This window comes from Martes martes (genome assembly GCF_963455335.1).
Source record: "Martes martes genome assembly, chromosome: 17".
Lineage (NCBI taxonomy): Eukaryota > Metazoa > Chordata > Mammalia > Carnivora > Mustelidae > Martes > Martes martes.
Window position 1 is genome coordinate 12,107,439 of NC_137905.1, and position 21,394 is coordinate 12,128,832.

The 21,394-nt window shown below is 58.9% G+C and overlaps 1 protein-coding gene across 3 annotated transcripts in view; it reads left to right on the plus strand.

Moving 5' to 3' along the window:
• BCAR1 (BCAR1 scaffold protein, Cas family member) overlaps positions 1-21,394 on the plus strand; it is a 36,124-nt gene that overhangs the window by 2,963 nt on the left and 11,767 nt on the right. Inside the window, exons 1-2 of one of the 3 annotated variants that reach the window (XM_080828128.1) lie at positions 9,803-10,029; positions 19,162-19,773. In XM_080828128.1, the coding sequence (XP_080684254.1) occupies positions 10,018-10,029; positions 19,162-19,773 (624 nt within the window). In that variant the 5' untranslated portion in view covers positions 9,803-10,017. Of the gene's footprint in view, positions 1-9,802; positions 10,030-10,454; positions 10,506-19,161; positions 19,774-21,394 lie in introns of those variants that run through there. The other 2 variants (XM_080828130.1, XM_080828129.1) reach the window with 2 other exon arrangements.

Below are 21,394 nucleotides of genomic sequence, written 5' to 3' on the forward strand. Positions count from 1 at the left end.
AATTAATACTATCTTTCCTTCTGCTCCTTTACTGGTTGCCAGTGGGTCCTTTCAAGGAGTGAAGGTGCTGATGTGTGTGCCAGGAGCTGTGCTCTAGGCTTCACAGGGTCGGGGAAGACCTGTGTCTCGCCAGGGTTTCGTGGCCACTGAGAGACGACATCGGGGTGGGAGCCGGGTCTGGCAGGACATGGAGCTGGAAAGTGAGCATCATCCTGCATGGCCTCTCTAATTGTGGGGGTTGCGGCCTGTTGAGCTGTCCGCAGAGGCCAAGGCTGCTAAGAGCCTGACCCTCTGCTTGTGGCTTTTCAAGTATGAGTTTGTGTAACCCCTTCGGCACCCTGGGGAGATAAGGCAGCTGAGACTCGGAGAGGCCAGGCAGCTGGCCCCGAGCACTGCGAGCTCTGCGGCAGGGTGGATCTAGCCCCGTGAGGTCCCGGCTGCAATTGGTGGAGATCAGTGGACCAGGTGTGGCACCTGGTTGATCCACCAGCGATCCCAGGAACCAGGGGTGGCTGGTTCCATGCCGGCCGGCACTGTGATGGGAGAGCTGGCCAGGAAGCTGGGAGGCTCTGTGCTGGGTTCACTGCTCCAGGCTGTGGACAGCTGAGGCCTGTTGGAATGGGCTCAGAAGAGGACAGTGGAGGAGGCCAGGTCTTAGACCAAAGTCCTCTGGTCAGTCTCCAAAGCACCTGGCTTGCCCCTCCTCTTACCTGGCCATGGTTCTGCCTGGCCCTCCCTCTGTAGGAAGTGATCTCCAGCCACTGCCTTGCTCACCAGGTCATTCCTGCTCACTCTCAAGTGCTCAGGCAGAGGGCACCATTCTGCAAAGCCCTCTGGGACTCACATCTGTGATTGCGTGTTTATTGTTGGGGTTATCTGGTTGCTGTCAGACTCCCTCCCCAGGCTGCAGGCTTCCTCGAGGTCGGACTCAGGCCTGTTTGGCTCACCTATGTCTGTCCCGTTGCCCTAGCGGGCCCCGACTGCCTGCAGAGCAGGCAGTGGGGTACGGGGAGTTGCGCGGGCAGGCAGCCCGGCCCCGTACAGAGAGCTGGGCGCCTCTGCTACTGTCCTGGAGGCCTGGCTGGGGGCCGAATGAGGGTTCCCAGAGAGGCTGCTTCGGGATGGGGAGGACTTAGGGTGGGTTGAGGGCAAGGGCTCTAGAATGAATCGTGCTGGCTTGTCTACACCTTGAGCTGTTACTGAAGCCCTCGGAGCCTGTCTCCCCGTCTGTATTACGGGGAGCTTAACCACACTAACTCATGGAGTTTTGTGAGAACTTGGCAAGGGTTGCAGAAAGCTTTTAGTAAGAGGCTAATAAGTCATAGCAATTCCTTTGGTTGAGGTTGTGATCGTTATTCTGCACTGCTGGCTGCTTGGTGTGTTTCCCACCAAGGCCTTGGCATGGGGTGACCCTAGACCCTCGCCTGCTCCCTTTGCCTACAGGACCCCTGCCTCTTGGGCTTTGGATGGCCAGGTACTTGCCCTCATCCCACTGACACACAGTGACCTCTGTTATGGCCACCAGCTGGCCCGCTGGGCCCCAGGCCAGGTGGGCACGCCCTGTGCTGCATGCCACCAGGAGTGGGTACAGACCGGCAGGTGGTAGAAGCCTGGGGCCCTGCAGTCTGTCCTCAGGTGTGATCTGCGGCCGCCTGCTCAGGAAGGGACGAGCCCCTCTGTGGGAAGGAGGCACATTCGGGGGGCGTAAGCCTGGGAGTGAGCCAAGTGGGCCATAAGAGCAACACTCACCGAGCCCCCACTTCCCACCTTCAGGCATGAGGCTGTGCTCCCTGGTCAGGGGTGCCTGGGCTCCTGCTCCTCCCCCAACCCCCAGCATGCCACTGTGTCACCTTCACCACTGGGTCACTGTCACCTCCCCAGCCTTTGACTCGGGCTTTGTCACAGCTGCCTGCTCTGATTGCATCCTGGTCCAACCCCGTTGTTTTCTTTGGTTTACTCTTGGTCACTATTTGCTGGGCCATTTTCTCCCTCCCTTCAAGAAAAAGAAAAATGGCTGGGGACAGGTTGGGGACTGTGGTAGAGGTGGTGTTGGATGCCTGCTCTGGTCGGATTGATGGTCACAAGTTGCAGCTCTAAAATTAATCCCTTCTCTAAAGGAGATTAGAGCCTGAAGGGGCTTTTCAGTAATCTAAATTTATTATTTAAACCTCTCCAAGTTCCAAGAAGGATTTGAAGCAGATTATAGTGAAAGACACAAATAGTCTGGGATGGTCAAATGATCCAGAACTATGTAATATATGGGGAAGGTAGACGTACATAACTTTAAGCTCCCTAACAGTCAGGGCAAAAAGGGTAACACGGTGGGTTTAGGATTGCAATACCTATTTTTGGTATTCCTGATTCCACGTATTTTTTCCTCTGTGTTTTGTTTTATTTTTACCAGTGAGACTCTTTTTATTAAAGAATATTTTATATATATTGAAATGGACAGATGTTAGATGAGTTTTGACTAATGCAGATCCCATGTAACCATCAGTCAAATCAGGATAATTAACATCTCCATCATCTCAGAAAGTTTGAAAGTGTCCCTTTTGTAGTCACTTGTCCCCAGCCCTCTGTAAGGTGGCCTGCGTTCTGACTTTGTACACTGTGGCTTAGTTTAGCTTATTCTTGAGCTTTCTTTTTTCTTTCTTTCTTTTTTTTTTTTTTTAAGATTTATTTATTTATCTTAGAACATACTAGCACACGCATGTTGGGGGAGGGGCAGGGGGGTGAGAGAGAGAATCCCAAGCAGACCCTCTGCTGAGCACAGAGCCTGAAATCACGACCTGAGCTGGAAACGTAGAGTCAGACGCTCCACCAGTGGACCCACCCAGGCACCTCTGTTCTCGAATCTTCTGTAAGTGGAAGCATATAGCCATGTGCTCTTTGAGGTGTGCTTGTTTTCATACGTTCAGTGTGTACCGAGAGTTCTTTCCTCTCTGCTGTGTTGGTTCCATTATGAATATGAAATTATGTACTTAGCCGTCTTCTTGCTGATGCATATCTGCCTCTGGTTTTTGTATGCTGGGTATTTTTAGGTACTGGGACACCGGCATTGCCGTTGGCGTAATACTCCATTTCAATATTTTATAAAACCCGATATCCAAGCACGTGTGCCTAGAGAGTTGTCTGCGCTTCCAGATCCTGGGTCCTCCAAAGTTCCGTCTGGTTCCGGAAGTGGTGTGACCCCACACCTTTCTGTTCAGCCCTGTCCAGGTATCTGGGGTTTGTGTTCCCTCTTTCTAGGTTGTCCTGGAGGTGAAGTGTCTTAGGTTTTGGAGTCCCCTGTGTTCATCCAGTCCATTCCAGTGGTCCTGGCAGGGAGACGCCTCTAGGAGAGCAGGAGGGAGGAAAGGCTGGAGCCTTACCTGAGAGCTGCTCCTGTCCCTCCACACTCTCGGGTCCAGACAGATCCCTGGGCTCGCTGCTCTTTGTTCCGAGACACCGCGCTGGGCAGACACTCAGGGCTGCTCTGCTTCAACTCTGGGGAGCCCCAGCGTGGTGGACACCCCCTTACTCAAGGAATGGGGGAGGGGCTGCTTGAGAACTGCTCCCTGCATCCAGGGCACTTCACACAGAGGGCATTGACGAGCCTGTGCTATTTTTACTAATCTTTACTGTTATTTTTTCTGCATAATGAGCCTGGTAGAAGATTCGCACATCTGTTAAATGCCACCTTCTCAAAGAGGCCTCCCCTGCCAGCACCTCGTATAACATAACCCCTGCCGTCCCCTGCTGCAGTCCCCTCCAGGGCTCTCGTCCCCACAGGCGTTCCCATGTTTGTGTGTGTGTCTCCCCCCACCCCCGCCTCCCCCAGGCCAGGGACCCGATTTCACGGCAGCTCTATGCTGGTAGTTACGGGTGCTGAAGGCATCCTCCGCACACTGTGACGTGGGCAGTGAGAGACCCCCTAACCAGCCCCTCCCCGGACGGCCAGCCCCCCCAGCCTTGGCTGGTCCAGGTGGGGGCAATGGGGCTTCACAGGAAGGTTTTGTCCAAGGGTGTCAGAGGAGGTTTTATTCCTCTTGTGGTTCAGGGACTCAGGGAAGCTCAGGGCACCTGAGCGGAGGCTAGGAGAGTTGGAAGGGCTTAGTGGAGTGCCCCAGGGAGCCCCCCCCCCCACCAACCCTGTGCCAGCCCCGGGTGGGGCTGCTGTGTGACCGGCAGGTGCCTGTCTGGGCTGCTGACACCAGGGTGCCTTGATCCACGGCAGTCTCATGGCCTGGTGATGGGCTGGTGTCGTTACTCTGAACACAGGCCCCAGCCAAGGCTCTGAAAGGTGCAGGGATGGCTGGGAGTCCCACGCCAGCTGGAGCCATTTACAGTCTCGGCCCCTGTCCTTGTGGGTTCCAGCTTGGTAAGGACTGGGGTCTGGCTGTCCTGGGGTCCATGGAGCCTTTCTCTGTGGACTGGAGTGGAGCAGGGTGGGTGGGATGCCCCAACAGTACTGTCCAGGAAGGGAGCAGCAGCAGCGCCTTCCCGGTGCCTGCCTGCCAGAGCTGCCCCCAGAGTCCCCTTCTGTCACTCCACTGCCCCCTCGAGCCTCCCCCTGCCCACCAGCCAAGTGGCTGGGCCACATTGTTCTGCCCCTCCTGGGTCTCTGTGGGTGTGGGCACCTGTGTTCCTGCGGAAGTAGGCTTGGGGGGGTTGGCAGATGGCATTTGAAGTCACCCCCCTCCAACTGCCCTGATGTGCTGGGGCTGGTTGCTATGGGGAGAGGCGAGAGCAGATGGCTAGCTAGGGTGGCTTCTTGACCGCACCCTTGTCCCCGCCGGCTCAGGCTGTCAGCCAGGCCTGGGCAGCCACCAGCAGCTAGGCTTTTTCTCTGGGGACAGGGACTTGTCTTCATCCCCCACTTCCAGCCAGGACCTTGCTCCTCTCTCCCCCTGCCCCCATTTCTTCTGCAAGCTCTTCTGCATTCCTCTCCCAGGTAGTGTTTGTGGGGGGGGGGGTCAGTGAGGGTGCAGGGAGTAGTGTAGGTGTAGGTGCACCCAGGCCCTAACCTTCTCCCTTACTCACCTGGGGGGCCTGGTTCTTGGTCCAAGCCTCCACGGGCCTGCCAGCACCCAGGGGGATCCCGTCGGGAGAGGTGGTCTCAGAAGAAGATGAGGGAGAAGGAGTGCAGAGGAGAAAGGGGACTTGGGCCACCAGGAGTCAGCACCCTGGTGTGGCAGGAAGCCTCTGGGAAGTGCTCGGGGGCCCAGCCACGTTCAGCAGCTCCATCCGGGGGCCTGCTGTGAACAGAGCCCCTCTCCCAGCAGGCACCGCCCTGCAGGTGCCTCTGCTGCTCTTTAATTTTCAAATTAGAAAAGCATCGGAAAAAGAATTAGGAAAAAGAATTAGAGGAGTATTGAGTTCCTTCGAGTTCCCTCCTTGAAAGAGCCAGAGCAGGAGGGGAGGCAGCTGTGAGAAGCGGGGGCATTGCAATGGCTGGGAGCCAGGCCTGGAGCTCGGAGCTGGGAGACTAGTCAGCCCTCGGCCCGCACTGGCTGTGTCCCTGCACCTGGCGGTGGCACCCTGCCCTCACCCTGGAACCCAGGTCTCCACGTGCTAGCCTGCAGGGACGTGGAAGAGGATGGCAGGCTGCCATTTGGCTCCAGGCTGGTGTTCCCACCCACCTTCCCCCAGTCCCACTCATCACCACAAATGAACTGCCCCACTGGCCACTGGTCACTCTGTCCTCAGAGAACAGAGGAGAATGGGAAAGCTTTTCATGTCGGACATCTGCCACCTCACCCTAGGAGTACGTACTCTGCCCTGTTTGGGGTCACCTGGGGTGCTTTTCCGCGGGGACACACCTGGGTCACTGTGTGGGCGGGCTGTAGTCATAGCTCAGTTTTGGTGCTGGGACCTGGGCCCAGCACGTCCCCTGTCTGGGGCTCTGGGGAGTGGCAGTTCCGCCAGCCCATGTGCGGGCGGGGGGGTGGGGGGTGGGGGGTGTCCAGCCTGTGTATGGCAGGGGTTCTGGACGCAGCTGGACGCCCGGCTTTCCGGGGCCGATGGCAGCTGGCTTCAGCGCACAGGCTGGTTGTGAGCTTGCCAATGTGAGTGCCCAGCGCAGGGGGACAGCGTCAATACCCTGTGGCCCTCCAGATACATCATTTCTTCCTGTCCCCAGGGCTGGCAGGACTCACCTCCGGCCTCAGGAAATCCTTTTCGGCTGCCGCTCCCAGAGCTGGCCATTAGCTGACCCATCCAGCCACCCTCTCGCGCTGCTGGGAAAGGGGCTGCCTGCAGTCACACCGTGCAAGCCATTTTAGCCTGCTCTTTTCACTTCCCATCGTCATAAGCATCTTCCTGCGTGATTTCGGCCTCCTAACGTGGCCACCGTAATAGCCGCACGGTATTCCATGGAGAGGCCGTGGTCGTCTAAGCAGTCCCCTACAGTTGGACCTTTAGGTTAGGCCCCCCTTTTGTTTGCTCTTACGAACACTGCAACAGACATTGTTGGCCCTAAAGCAAGAGTAGTTCTTCGTACGGCGGGTCCGACCGAAGAAGAGGACCCCAAAAGCCCAGAGAGTGGGAGCAGGGTTCCGAGCTCTCCTCTCCATTTAGGGTCTGGGATCAGCAGCAGCACCCACCCCTGTGGGCACTTTAATGGCCAGATGGGAGCCATTGCCCCCATGTGCTGGTCCCACCATGTTTCCCACTGATCTGGGCCCCAGGGAAGGGGTTGGTGACATCCTGCCTCCAGCCAGCAGACCCTTCCCCGCCTCATCGCCCCCACAGTGCCCTGCCCTTTGTTTCGGAGTGAGGGCGTGGGGCCCCGGTTCTGAACTCAGCTGTGTTTGGGGGAGTGCTGCTTGTCCTTTGGAGTCTCTTAGTGTGACAGCTTCTTTGGCTTTCTGAGCCCTGGTGCCTCCATTCCCTTCCTGCCCTGTCCCAGAGCCCCACCTGTCTAGCAGCCTCATTGTCCCTTCCCTGGTCACCAGCTCTGATCCCTTCGTGGCTGGGAGCCGATAGGATGAGGCTAGGGGCCGTAAACTGAGTCTCAACCTCATCAGGAAAATGGGGCTAATCATGAAGCCTGTTTTGCAGGATTGCTGTGGGCATGAAATGAGCACATGGTCATAGAGCCCTTGGTCCAGGGCCAGCATGGAGGCTGTCCTGGGGGCTGTAATCCCTGTCAGAGCTTCTTGGCACTGAGGGTTCCCCAAACACCCCAGCCAGAGCTGGTGCCCCTCCCCCTCCCATCTACCTGCAGACCTGGGAGTGGGCATTCCTCTCCCCTTCCAGTTACCTCCCTTCCATCACAGTGGGGCACAGATTCCAGGGCCTTGATTACAAAGCGGAAATGCCATTCTGGGAGGCACAGGCCTGGGGAGTGGGAGGGAGTTTAAGTGGAAAAGGAGCAAATTTTTGAAATGCCTCTGCCTGAGCAGGGTTCCCCTCCCCCGCCTGCCGGCCCACACCAGCGACCCCGCCTCCAGCGCTGCTTTAATCCAGAGCCAGAGTTGGGAGGGTCTCCAGTTCCCTTGGTCCCAGCCAGGCACCTCCTCTCTATCCCAAGGCCAGCTAGGATGGAGTAGGGCCAGCCCGCTGAGGGCCAGGCCTTTTGTGTCCCCGCCCACCCCTGCAGAGACCCGCTGGAGCCCTGCAGGCTGGGTTCTCTGCCAGGCCATGAGGCCTGGTCTCACCTCCTCTGTCCACAAGAGTGGAGACCCTGGAGAACCCTCTAGCATCCAGCACGGACAGATTCTCACGGATGGCCCCGTTGGTTCTGATCTGCTTCTTTGGAACCTCGGGTGCTAGCTGGGCTGAGGACAGGGTCAGGGTTTAGGAGGGGCTGGGCCCACGGCTCCATGACTGACTTTGGGGCAGAGACATTGGGAACAGCAGGAGGGGCGCTGTAGGTAGTGTTTTCCTGACGACTGGCTCCTCTTGTAGGGAATCGGGCAGTTTAAGAGTGATAAGGGTGGTGGGCGCGCCTGGGTGGCTCACTGGGTTAAAGCCTCTGCCTTCGGCTCAGGTCATGATCCCAGCGTCCTGGGATCGAGCCCCACATCGGGCTCTCTGCTCAGTGGGGAGCCTGCTTCCCTCCCGCCCCCACCTGCCTCTCTGCTTACTTGTGATCTCTGTCAAATAAATAAAAATCTTAAAAAAAAAAAAAGGCGATAAGGGGGCCTGTCTTGGGGAGGGTGTAGGGTGGCAGGTAGTTGCCGCATTCCTTCTTGAGGACTCTGGGCCACAAATCCCACTGCTTCTTACTTCCCCCTCCCCCTAGGCCATGAGTTCTGTCTAGTGGGTCCTGTGAAGTTTTGAGGAAACCCAGATGTCTAGGTCCCCCCACGCCCAGTTTTTCTGAAGGAGGGAGAAGTAGGAATCTTTTTTTTTTTTTTTTAAGATTTTATTTTTAAGTAATCTCTGCACCCAGTGTGGAGCTCGAACTCACAACCCTGAGATCAAGAGTTACATGCTCTACCAACTGAGCCAGCCAGGTGCCCCAAGGAATGTGATTTTGAACAAGCTGTCCAGGGGCCTTTAGCCCAATGCCTTCTTTTTACAGATGGGAGAGGGCTGAGGCGGCACACCTGGCCAGGGGCTGAGTCAGCTGAGCCCTGGGTGTCAGATAGGTGCTTCAGGTGTAGGGGCAGCTGTGGGTCCACCTTGGGCTTGTATGTATTTTATAGGCCATGCCAGAGGGTTTCCTGCAGGGCAAAGCCAGGTCTGACCCCCTGCTTCCCTGGCATTGTGAGCTGCCTAATGGTGTCTGTAAGCTCAGGCAATGGTCTAGGAGGACAGCTGAGGATCCTGGAGATAAGGCACTGCATGGTCTGGTTCTACCCTAGACCTCGCTACAGACCATTGTGCAACCCTGGAGGTGCTCAGGGACTCTGGCACACCCTGATTGTGTTGTGTGAGGTGACGGTCACTGTCCTGCAGCCTAGGGAGGGGGGCTTCCTAAAACCAAGGTGCTCTCCCCTCAGTTTCCCTGTGGTGCCTCTTCCTTCCCTCTCATTCCTGGCAACCTACCACCCCCATGTTGTTGGGCATGCCATTAGGCCTGGACAGCACTGACTTGAGGGATTGGGGTGGGAGCAGAACTCATAGGGCAGAACCGAGACCATGGGGGATGATTCAGGGTCACTTGGTTCATTTCACTGGGGAAGGTGGGAGGTGGTGAGCTCTTTGACCCTGGGTAGGCCCGGACCCTCAGGCATGTCTGGTGGAACTGTGGCTCTGTGCCTCATGGATTACAGGACCTGTTGGAGTTCCCAGCCTCCCTGCCTTGAGTCGTCATTTCCTGGGGCTTTCACGGTGGACCTGACCAGAGTTGGTGAGGGGGTGGTCATTATTAGTTTTCTGCCAGCTGTGGTATGCCCCTTCTCAGTAGATTCATATCTGAGTCGGACGGCCCTATGGACACGTGCGTAATGCCCACGGTTTGGTGGGAGGTGAAGGCAGAAGTCGACTTGAGAGCATTTTGAGGGCTGCATGGGGGCTGCAGGGGCACATGTTTGGGGGGGGTAATCCCAGAGGTCTTCCCAGAAGAGGATGCGTTTGGGTAGTCCCTGAGGAGGGACGCGTTCTTGCCCTTGATGGAGGGCGGGGGACGTGCATTTGGAGAAAAGGTGACATCCCCTGTGTCAGCCTTGAAGGCTGGTAGCAGGCGGGCGCCTGGAGCCCGGTGCCCGGTGAGGGGGGTTGGGGCGGTCCCACTGGGTGGCGCGCACTGGCGCCCCCAGGCCGGCCGGCGGCTCATTTGCATGGGGAGCCACAGTGGCCAATGGGCGCGCGCGGCCGGGCATGCTGGGAGCCGGGCTGGGCCGGTCGGGCCGCGACGGTGACGGCGGCGGCGGCGGTGACGGCGGCGGCGGCGGCGGCGGCGGCGGGCGGAGTGAGCTGGGACCTTCTCTGGGCGGTGGTGGCGGCAGCCAGCGTGGTGGCTGAAGCGGTCGGACTCAGGCTGGGACCCGGGCGGCTACGGCCTTCTCGGGGCCCAGAGAGAGCGCGGCACGGGCAGCTTGGTGTGCGCCCCTGCGGGGAGGCGGGGCCCCAGTCCGGCCGGACACGATGAACTACCTGGTGAGTGCGGCGGACGCGGCCGGGGTCCGGGAGCGCGGGGTGGGGTCCGGGCTCCTGCGGGCGCCGGCCGGCGTCCACGTACGGGCTTCCAGGCGGCCGCCCAGCCCGCAACCGGGGCGGTCCCTAGCGAGAAAGAGTTAAATGAGTGGCATTTCCTGCCGGACCTGCGGGTCCTGGGAACCGCTGGCCGCTGGAGTCTCCGCGGGACCGCGACCAGGCAGGGGTCCGAGGTCCTGGAGCCCCTCTTCCGCCGTGGCGGGAGCGCGCGGAGGCGAAGACTGAGGAGGATCCCAGAGCCTGTGTGCTCACGGGGCGAAGGGCGGGACTCAGGGGCCGCTGGCCGGCAGGAAAGTTCCTGGATCCGGGAAAGTTGCTGGCCAGAGTCCCGCTCTCCCCCTGCCGGCTGCCGCCTGCTGGGTGACCTTGGGCCTTCGAGACCCGTTTCCGAGCCTCAGTTTCCTCAGCAACAGGGACAGGTCAGAGATTCCTTGGACCGTGAACTTCCAGGAGGCGTGGATTTCCAGGACGCGGGGGTGGTAGTCCATCCTTGGTCCATCTGTGTGTTTTGGCGTGGGGAGCTGCCCCTCCCCGCCCCCAGGCTAGGGATCGAGAACAAGTGCGCAGTGACCGAGGTGTTGGTGCTGCGGGGGAGCAGATCCTGGGTCTGTTAATGATTCACCCCCGGCCTGTGTGCGCTTGGATCCCCGGCCTGGGGGTAGGCGCTTTTCCACCTTTACCTACCCTGGTTGCAAATACTGAAGTAGAAGCCTCCTGGCGGCGACATCCAGGGCCACACTGTGACCCTGGGTCCCATCGTTCGAGGTCTCAGAGCGTGGCGCTGGGGGAGGAGCTGGGCCGCCACTCTGGGTCCCCCCAGAGCACCCAGCCCCTCACTGCTGCACGAGGCGCAGCTCAGAGCACTGTTGAAGGAGTTGGAGAAGCTAAGACTTGCTGAGGGCTGGGGTGCTTGGGGTCCCTGGGCGGGTTATTGCCTGGGGAGATTTTGGGGCCTTGGGTTCCAGACTGGGTGGGGGTAGTGGCTCACTTGTCAATCCTGGGGACATGGGGCTTCTTTTTCTCTACCCTGCCCTGAAGGTCTAGGCTGGGAGGCACTCTCCCCGTTTGCATGACTCCAGATTTTGGCCAGGCTGGGACATGTTCCTCATCCTTGGGGCGGGGAGACACATCCTCCTGTGTCCCATTTCCTTTCCTGGCTCAAGAGCTGATGATGTGGGGTCCCAGGGTGGCAGGGCCTAGAAAAGCAGGTGTGTGCTGGGTGCTGGGAGGAGCTGCTGGCATGCCCTCCTGGCAGCGGCACCCACTACCCGCTTGCCCGCGGCCACGAAGGAGCCCCGTGGGAACTGGGTGGAGGCAGGGCAGGGCCAGGTTCTGCCGGGACAGTCAGCCTTGGTTCCAGGAGGAGAGCTGGAGCCTCTGGCCATTACAGTTTGTGCTGAACCAGGGTGTGAGGGCTGTGGGCTGCAAGGACCATCTCCTCGGGCCTGGACAGGGGCGAGAAGTAAGGGCAGCCGCGCTAGGGCCTCCTGAGCGGGAAGGGCCCCTGAGACAGCTGCTCTCCCTGTTGTCATCCACACGGGGAGTCTGAGGCACAGAGAGGAACAGGTACTTGTTCTCATGGGCTTGGATTCAGAGCTTAGTCTTCCAGTACAGCCCCATGCCTGGCCTCATGTGTGCTCTCCCACCCCCACCCCTGGATTGGGAGTGCTCTGGGCCCTGGGATGCTGCCATGCTCTGCTGGCTGCCAACTTGGTGGGGTCCTTCTGGGTCCAGGACTGTGCTTTTGTGGTCCCCTCCTGGCATCCATTGTTCTGGGAGTTCCCATCACCCTTTTCTCATGGGCCTGGAAAACTCCCTTCCCCAGCTCCCAGGAGCCCACAACCAGTTGGGGCGGCCAGAAGCAGAGGCCAGGTGTGCTCCCCGGGAGGCTTCCCAGAGGGGTGAGGGACACTTGGAGCACAAGGTGTAGGGCTGGGGTGATAGGGATCATTCTCCAGCAAAGATACTGGGCAAGCTTCTCTTTCTCTGGGCCCTCATGGCCCCTAAATAAGGGGCTGAAGGGTAGTTGCCCTTCAAGGAGGGGGTAGGGCTGGGCCCTCTGGCACTGGAGAGAGGCCTTGGCTCTCCTGTCTTGCTGCCCTGAGTCCTTCCACTTCTAAGTGAGGAGTGAGGTACTGGCCTGGGGTGGGGGGGGCGGTAGGGCCCCATCTCAGACCCTGATCTCTACTGTGCATCCCAGAAATCAGGGATTTGATACTTTTATTTGAGTGAGAACCCCACTTTTGTACCATTATGTCCCCCTCCATTCCTGCTGAGTTGGTTGGTGCTGCTTGAGGGGTTGCTGAAAGTTACCATTCAGGACTGGGGAGTGGCAGAGCTGCAGGGGGCTTTAGATGTCAAGGTAGAGAAACTGGGGTCTTAGAAGGACTGAGGTCCCTCCTGTCCCTGCTGGGGCTGTTCCTTCTGCCTCTTCCCCTCCATGATGGCATATCTGGGGCTGGTGTTGTCCCTGAAGTGAAGGTCTGCCTCATGCCGAGTCTCTCCGAGAGACCAAATGCCAGTAGTGAGCCAGCCAGCCATTCCAGAATCCTGAGTCCTTCCAGCAAGGTTCCAGGAACAGAGAAGGAGAGTAATGAATGGGCAGTCAAGTGTGCAGGTCAGGGTTCTGCCAGCCTGGGTCACTTGCCTGGGCTGGGTGGCAGTGGGGAGGGTTCTAGAGGGGTTGAGGACCCTTCGCAAGCTGCTGGCAGTGGGAATGGGCTGCAGGATCCGGGACGTTGCCTCCCTACCCTCTGGGTGCCCTTACTCCGGTTTGCTTTCGGTCACCATCTGCGGTGTGTGACCACTGCAGGTGCTCTGTGCCCATGCCCCTTTTCCTTCTCTGCCCAGCCTCCCGGGGACAGTGTCTGGGATGCCCTGGCAGGGGTGGGGGCAGGGTGCTGTCTCCAGTGCTGAGCTGGCCCCGGACAGGGAAGCATGTCCTGCAGCTGCTGCAGCCAGAGCTTGTGTTTGCGGAGGGGAGCCGCTGGCAGTGGCCAGCACCTGCAGGCTCTTAGTCCTTCCTTCAGCAGAGCTGCCCTCTAGGTGCTGAGTGTCAGATAGAGGGCCGAGGACCCGCATACGATCCCAGCCCTGCCCTGAGGTGGGTAGGGCAGGAGCTGTGCTCCCCTTGGGATGGCTCTGGAATAGAGGCTTGCCCACGGTTTTGCTCCTTGGTAGTCAACACTGAGGACTTGAGCCCAGACCCTGGCTAATCAGTGATGATCAGGCTGGCTGGGACGGAGTTCCACCAGGGACCTCTGGGAAGGGAAGAGACTGTCCTCAGAGTAGGAGGGGATGGTCAGGACCCTGGCCAGTGGGCCCCTGGCTGCTGTCTTTCCAGGGGGATTCCCAGGGCACCAGTGAGTAGGGGTTGTGGATTGTGGATGCAGACTGCCATTCAGACACACGGGCATTGGGCCTGTATCCATTATCCATGGGGGCTCCTTGGGACAAGCAAACAGAATACCCCAGAAATAATCTTGGCCCAAGTGTGAGATGGTTCTGGGTATGAAGGGAACTAGTGTTTCCCGAGTGACTACTGTGTGTGAAGCTCTGTGCTTGGGGCTGGTGTGTGTGTGTGTGTGTGTGTGTGTGTATGTGTGTTGGGGTGTTGCATTGGGACTGAGGGATGGGGGAGAGGAAGAGTCCTGTCAGATCTCCCCTCCTGGCTTCTAGGAAGCTAAGCGTCACTGCGGGAGCCGTCTAGCTCTGCTTTATCACAGGGCGCAGACCTGCCTGTGCTGCTTCCCGACTGTGTCCCTAGCAAGTCAGGTCACAGTTCTGCTCGGTTTCCCTGTCTGTAAGGTGGAAGTATCAGTGTCCCATAAGGCTAAAAGGGATGATTGGAGTATGCAAAGAGCTTGCTCCCGGCAGAGCTCGTCATTACTGTTATTGTTGTGAATCTCTCGGTCATGTTTCTTCTCAACCACCAGTCCCAACCACCAGGTCATGCCTTCCGACAGAGTCAGGGCTTGGGGGTATACCGAGAACGTATCCAGTGCTCCCCAAGGCAGCTGGCGAAGCCAAGGAAGAGTCCCACAAAGCCGTTGGATGGCTGCTGCAGTCCTCCAGACATGCACCCACCTGTGGCTAAAGCCCAGCGACTCCTTGTCTGAGAGCCTGCCCCGCCCGGTGGGTCTGGTGCCCACAGGCCCCAAGGACACAATGCGTGCTATTCTAAGAGCCAGGCAGGGTCTGTGGGGCGGCCCTGTGGGCTCCCGTGTGCAACAACCAGGGTGTTGTTCTGAGCAGGCCTGGCGGGCTAGCCTCTGCCTGGGGAGTGTTGGCATCAGGCTGGGGTTCTTCTCTCCCCGTCCTTCTGGGGTGAGTGAGCCCCAGAGGGTCTTCCTGGCGGCTCCCAGAGAGGCTAGGATTCGAGCTTCTGCAAGGGGTACTTCTGGCTAAGCCTGCCCATCGAGGGCCAGGCCCCATGCTCGTGTGCCTGCGGGGTCCATGCTGAAGGACACAGCCCCACCCCCCATCCTGGGCACCGGGGTCAGAGGCACAAAGTAGGCAGTAACAAGACATTCTGGTCATCACGTGGAGTTGGGGGTGAGAGGGAGAGCGTGCCCGAGAAGAGGCCTAGTAACATCCCTGGAGGAGTGCGGCTCTGTGGAAGGTTTTCTGAGGCAGGGATGAGGTTGGCCAGAACCTTGGGGTGAGTCAGGCAGTGCTCTCTGTGGTCCCTGTGCAGCGTCCGCCCAGACCGTGATGGCACCTCTAGAGGTCACGGCTGAGCCTCCTTACCAGGCGGGGAGAAGCACCTGATTGGCCCAGGCTCTGGGGGGCTGGCCCTTCTTGCATGCTGGTGCGAGACACTGGGTCCTGGGGGGTGTGTCCGGGGTAGAGATGCTCAGGTGCTGTCTGAAGGCTTTGCCCTGGCTGGCCTTACCTGCTGTGGACAGCCACTGTTTGATGACATTTCCTGAGCTCTCAGGCGCTGTCCCCGAGCCTTTGCCAGTACCGGCCTACCTGCCACTCCAGGGCCACAACCCTGTCTCCCTCCAGCCTTTTCCTCCCCCACGGCCTTGGTTCTTTTTTTCTTTATTTTACTTTTTAAATTTTTTTAATTGGGGGGGGGTGCTTGGCTCTTGTCCATCCTCTGCCTGTGCACTCTTCCCTAGCTGGTGTCACGGTGCCTGGTTTTCATTCTTCACGAGTCATCTGAAATATCACCTCCTTGGGGAGGTCCTCTCTGACTGCCAGGTCAGTGGCCCTGTCTCCCACAGGTTTTCCCCCCGCCCTAATAAATCGTTTGCTCTTTGCTTCACTGAAATATAAGCCCCATGCAGACAGGGTCCTGCGTAAGCTAGGCCTGCACTGTCTTGCAGAGCCTGGCCCAGCACCTGGCAGAGAGCAGGAGCCGGTCAGATCTTTTGTGGAACAAAGGAACGATCCTGTGAAACCAGGACTGTCCTTTTAGCACTGGAATCTGGATATTCACAGAGGCTCACGGGCTTGTTCAGAGTCACCCAGGAGCGGAGGGAAGGCCAGACCCAGGACTGGTGTGAGTTGCTGCTGAGCGTCTCCGAAGGAAGGAGGAGCAAGGAGGAACGTGTCTCAGGAACAGCTGGGGAGGCTTAGAGGCCCAAAGCTGGGGTGCTCGGCCAGCTGGAGCAAGGGGCCTGCAGAGAGACTGCCTCTGGGGCTCCTGGCGGGGGCACCCGCTGATGCAGACGGAGGCGCCCCTGGTGCCAGGCACTCTGTGCCACGTGCCCAGCCCTGGAGGTGCTTCCCGGCCTGGCTCCAGCCGCCCCAGACTATACAGTTGCAGTCGTTGTTGGCCTTGACTGCTCAGTGAGCTCACGCCAAGGGGGTGGGGGCTGGCCACCCTGGGTGCAGGAGGCCCCAGTAGCTCTCCTGGGCCTGGGCAGACCCTCCCCCTCCTTCCCTCTTCCCCACCGGACCTTGCCCTCTGCGGAGCCTCTCAGCTTTCTTGAGCAGCCGGCGCTGCCTGGGGGGGGGGGTCTGGCTGAGACCCCTCTGCCAGCCTTCCCTGAGCTGCCCTCCTGAGAGGTGAGGGGCCTCTGAGGGGCAGTCCCTTCCGTCTGCACCCCGCCCCCTCTGACTGGCCTAGAGGGGAATTTTTCTGTGACTCACTCTGCTGGCACTTCCTGTGGTCACCAGGGCAGGGGCTGGGGGGGACCCAGTGGGGTGGCTCTGTGTTCTGGGGTCACAGGGGGAGGAGGGTGGGCCGGGTGTCCCGCCCCCTGACGGGATGTGATTCCCCAAGGCAGGCTGCAGACCATATTTGGGAAACTTGCTTTTCTTGCAGGCAGCCTGGGGATGGGGCCCATGGGCCCCCAAGTGCTGCAGGAGGGCCCTTGCCCCTGCCTGCTCCTCCTGGGGCTGTGGCCTCTGGACCCGCTTCAGCCGCCTCTGTCCCATCCTGCCTTGGAGCCGGGGAGGTAGTCCGCTGTTCTTTTTCAGGATGTGTATTTTTTCAAAGCCCAAGCCAAGAAATGCTCATTAAATACAAACTGAGAAATTGTGAAAAACAGGAAGAGAAAGCATCCCCCATTGTCCCAAACATTCACGCTGTTATTCTTACCCTCTCTCCATTTTTTTTAAGTTCAGGTGACATTTTGTGACCGTGTAGTTAATGCTTCCGTGCGTCTGTGACCATCCTAGTCGTGATGTGGGCAGTGTTGCAGCACCCAGCAGTTCCGAGGGCCTTTGCCCCGGTGCTAGCCACGGTGCCGGAGCGAACCCGCCTTCTGCGCTCTCTCTGAGCTGCCCGCCTGGGTTGACTTCTACCCCCAGCCTGGCCCCCAGTGCCTGGCTCTTCTGGGTCTGGAGACTCTGAGTGGCTCAGCTGATCCCCATTCGTCCCCGCCCTGGGAGGCCCAAGCAGCCCTTGGCCTCCTGTCACCCAGGTCCCTCCTTCGCTCCTGCCCCCTTTTGGGACCCTCTGAAATCTCTGGGTCCACCCTGATCCTGGCACCTGCCGGAGGGGAGCGGCAGGGCAGAGACTGAGGGCAGAGAACCCAGGACCCAGCGGGGTTCTGGGCCTGCCGGCTTGGTGTCCGCCAGTGCTGGGGTCCTCCTGCCACTACCCCATCTCCCCCAAGGCCCTCCCCAGGTCACACGCAGGCTGCTTAGCAACGAGGCCTCTCTGTGCCCAAGCCACGTGCAGCTCCTGTCCCTCTCCAGGAGGGTTTGCTGACTAAGAGAGCCCCGCGGCGGTGCCTGCTTCTTGGGCGGCTGGGAGAATTAGCAGGAGAATGACAGGGTAAAAAGTAGGGCCAGGGGAGGGTACTGCTTTTCTTCGGCCATCCGCTGTCCGTATGAGACCCCTTTCTTGTTTTGCTGTATCTTCCTCATTGATTCCTGTTGCCTGTCCCTTTTCCAGAAGCATACATGCCGGTGTCACGTGTCTGCAGTCCTGCTGGGAAATACGTGGAGTGTTTCATGGACGTTTATAATGTATACCTAAAGTGTTGGGGGCTTGTTACTCTAACTCAGGGGGGTGTGGCTGGCCTCCCTCCCTGGATACCTGGACAGCTGCTGGAGCCCAGAGCAGAGTGGCAGATGTGTCGTCACATGCCGGCTGGGACCCTGCGCAGCCTCGGTGGTGCTCTTAGCCAGTCTTTTCCCCTCCAGACAACGCCCTGTTTGTGTCTTGTTGGTTTTCCATTGGTGTCTGTCTTGTCTTTGCCTTGCTGATACGTAGAATGCTGCAGATTCTAGATTCATCCCTCTCTCATCGTTTGGTGACCTGTTACCCCATCAGCTTTGTGTTACCCGCCTCCCCCCGATGGTAACCATTCCACTTTGGTGAGGTTGGATCTATCTGTTTGACCTTGTTGTTAACCTTATGTTTCATGCTTTTGTGGTCTTTGTTTTTAGAGTTGTATGTCATAATTTTTTCCCACTTCAAGGTCATAAAGATATTCTCCCCAGTTTTTTTCTTTTGTTAGAGCTAGAGTTATATCTTTGACTCTTGGGTCTTTAATTGTTCTTTGTTTATAACTTGAGGCGAGTGTGCGAATTGATTTTTCTTCCTACGGTGAATGAGTTTCCTAATACCACCCGTGAAACAGCCCTGGCCTGCCCTCTGCCCTGGGGTGCTGCCATGAGGGGTTGCCTGTGGGGCTTCTGCCGCCGGGCTGTCTGCCAGCCCTGTCCTGGGCCACTGGTCCCCAGCGCGCTCGCTGATCCAAAGTCCTGGCACGTCCTCATACTCCAAAAAGGGTGTGCTCCGTTGCATTTCATTTTCAGAACTGACTGCTTATTCAAGGACCTCTGTTTCTCCGTTAATTCTAGAAGGATTCTTTTTCTTTGGTTAAATTCCTTTAAAAAAAGTAAAAAAGAAAACTGGCATTTTTGTTACAATTGTAACTTATTAAGTAAGCTCAGGCAAATTGGCCTTTCATAGTGCTTAGTCATCCCACCATGAACTTGGTGTGTTTTCTCTTTTATTCAGGTTTTTCCTTGAGCCTTTTGGCAGAACGTCCACACTTTTTGCCTGAGGTCTCCTGCTGTCTTTGCTTGATTAATTCCTAAGTAACGAGTAGCTGGTGGTGGTGGTGGTGCCCGCTTTTCTGTATTTCTCTCTCGTCAGTTGCTGGTTCTGGTTTGTTGGAATTATTACGGAGTTGGTCATATGGTCTGCAGATGATGACCACTTTGTCCCAGCAGGTCCCCTCCCCATGCTCCCGTGTTTTCCTCTTGGCCGGCGGGGCAACAGGACCCTGGGGTTGGAGCAGGGAGGGTGTGCATCCTGTTTTCTTCCCAGAACCTGCTGGTCATCATTGTCACTATTGCTGTCCTCCCCAGCGTTGGTGTGGGTTGTAGCGTGACTTTGGAGCAGTTTCCAAGAGTATGCGGAATGCCATCCCTGGAGTGTAAAGGGTAGCTGCATTCCGGAGGATTCTGAGGTAGTGTCCAGGCTTATTTGAAGATGCTGGGATCAGCTGGGTGTCTCTGCTGGAAGCAGGAGGGGCAGAGGACCCAGAATCTCCTCAAACCATCCTTCCTCAGTGCCAAGATGAGTTGCCTCGGGTGGCAGCCGGGCGGTCCGCTGAGCCCCCGGCATCCATCCTCATGCACCCCTGTGTCCTCTCTCCCCAGAACGTGCTGGCCAAAGCCCTCTATGACAACGTGGCCGAGTCCCCAGATGAGCTCTCCTTCCGCAAGGGCGACATCATGACCGTGCTGGAGCGGGACACACAGGGCCTGGATGGCTGGTGGCTCTGCTCACTGCATGGGCGCCAAGGCATTGTGCCCGGAAACCGCCTTAAGATCCTGGTGGGCATGCATGACAAGAAGCCAGCAGGACCCGGACCTGGCCCACCTGTCACTGCGGCCCAACCCCAGCCTGGCCTCCACACCCCGGCTGCCCAGTACACGCCCATGCTTCCTGCCACATACCAGTCCCAGCCCGATAGCGTCTACCTGGTGCCCACCCCCAGCAAGACTCAGCAAGGCCTCTACCAAGCGCCTGGGCCCAGCCCACAGTTCCAGTCTCCCCCAGCAAAGCAGACATCGACATTCTCAAAGCAAATGCCCCATCACCCTTTTCCCAGCCCAGCCCCAGACCTTTACCAGGTGCCCCCAGGGCCTGGCAGCCCCGCCCAGGACATTTACCAGGTGCCACCTGCTGCTGGGATAGGGCATGACATCTACCAGGTGCCCCCATCTATGGACACGCGCAGCTGGGAGGGGACGAAGCCACCAGCAAAGGTAAGGCTGTCTTGGGCTGAGTGGGCAATCCATCCCCAGGCTTTGGTTTCTGGGCCCAGGCCGGACCCTTGGGGTCTTGAGGGCTCCAGCAACAGCTGCATGTTTGGTCTAGGCGGGGACAGGAGGTAAGTGTCTGGGGACTGTGTTATCTGGCTACTGAAGATGGACGGGCAGCTCCCAGAGAAGAGAGCCCAGCTGGCCTTGGACCGTGAGGTGGCCTTCAGCAGACAGACAGACCCCAGTGGGAGGGTGTCCCCAGCAGAGGATGCAGCGTCTCTCAAAGGCCTGGAAGTCCGGAAGGGGTGGGCCGGCAGAACTGGGCAGATGAACCCTAAGCAGCAGTGTGGGGGCGGGGGGGGGGTCAGCCCAGCAGGGGGCCTGATGCTCCAGAGCAACCAGACCCCTGCCTGACGGTGGGCGGTTTTGAGGAGAAGGCACTTGCCCACTCCATGTTCTAGTGATGTTATTCAGCCCACAGAGGGCAGGGTACAGGGCCCAGTGGGGTGGGGGGCACCCAGGAGAGCAAGGGGTCCCTGGGAACAGCACTGGAAGGAAGGAGCTCAGTGTGGCGGTTGGGCAGACATGGCCAGAAATCCATAGGAGTAGATGCAGTAAGAGACTGAGCTTTCTCACGTGTCGCCGTTTGGACGTGAGCGGCGTAGGGCTGGGGAAGCACCTCCACGAGTCTCAGCCCCACCCCCCGCCAGTCCGTATTGTTAGTATTGTTAACGCCACTGTCCTCTGCCGGGGCTTGCATCTCCCGGCCCAGATGGCTGCCTCGTGAGCTCCAGGCAGCGTGTCGGCATCCCGGCCAGCAGGGGAGGGAGGCACACGGAGCGGAGAGGCCGGCCACCTTGTGCCCAGGGGCTCCCATGAGTCCTCTGGGTGTGCGAGTCCGCTCTTTGGGTGGGCGTGGAACACATCTTCCGGCCGTTCCTGGCTCCACAGGCGCCCAGGCCGTGGGGAGGACACTGCCTGCGGGATTGCTGGAGGAGGGCCTCTCAGAGGTCACCGTGTGGGCTGTTGCCAGGGGATGCTGGGCCGGGGGATAGGGCCCTGGGGGCAGCACCCTTGGCTCCACACCGGCCTGCCTGTGCATAGTACCCCAAGTCCATCTGTGCGTGAGAAGGAGGCCGACCGAAGAGGGAGCCCCTAGCCCACTCTCGGCCGAGACAGCAGCAGCCTCTTTTTGCCTTTGGCCTGTGTCTTTCTGTGCCCATGTCCCTTGAAGATTTGGGGAGTGGAATTTCTGGGAGCCCAGAAGCAGAGGAGGTGTCCCATATGCTTTGGAGGACTGGGTTGCCACGCCCGCTCTCCCTGCCCCCTCCATGGCTGTTCTTCATTCCAGCTGATCCAGGAGGACCTTGAGAAACCCAGCCTGTGCCAGCAGGGATGGCCCTCAGCCCACCCAGTCCCCGCTGCCCAGCTCAGCCCTCTGCAGAGGGGAGACCCCAGCAGCCAGCATGCCCCAGAAGCCCTGGCGGGAGAGGCCAGGTGCTGGGGTGGTAGCTGGCCCGTGGGAGAAGCTGCTGAACTCGGAGCATCCGGTCCCTGCCGCCCAGACCGGGCCTCGTGTTTGTGCCATGCCTCCTCTCGAGCCACTGTGCCCGGAGAGACAGTG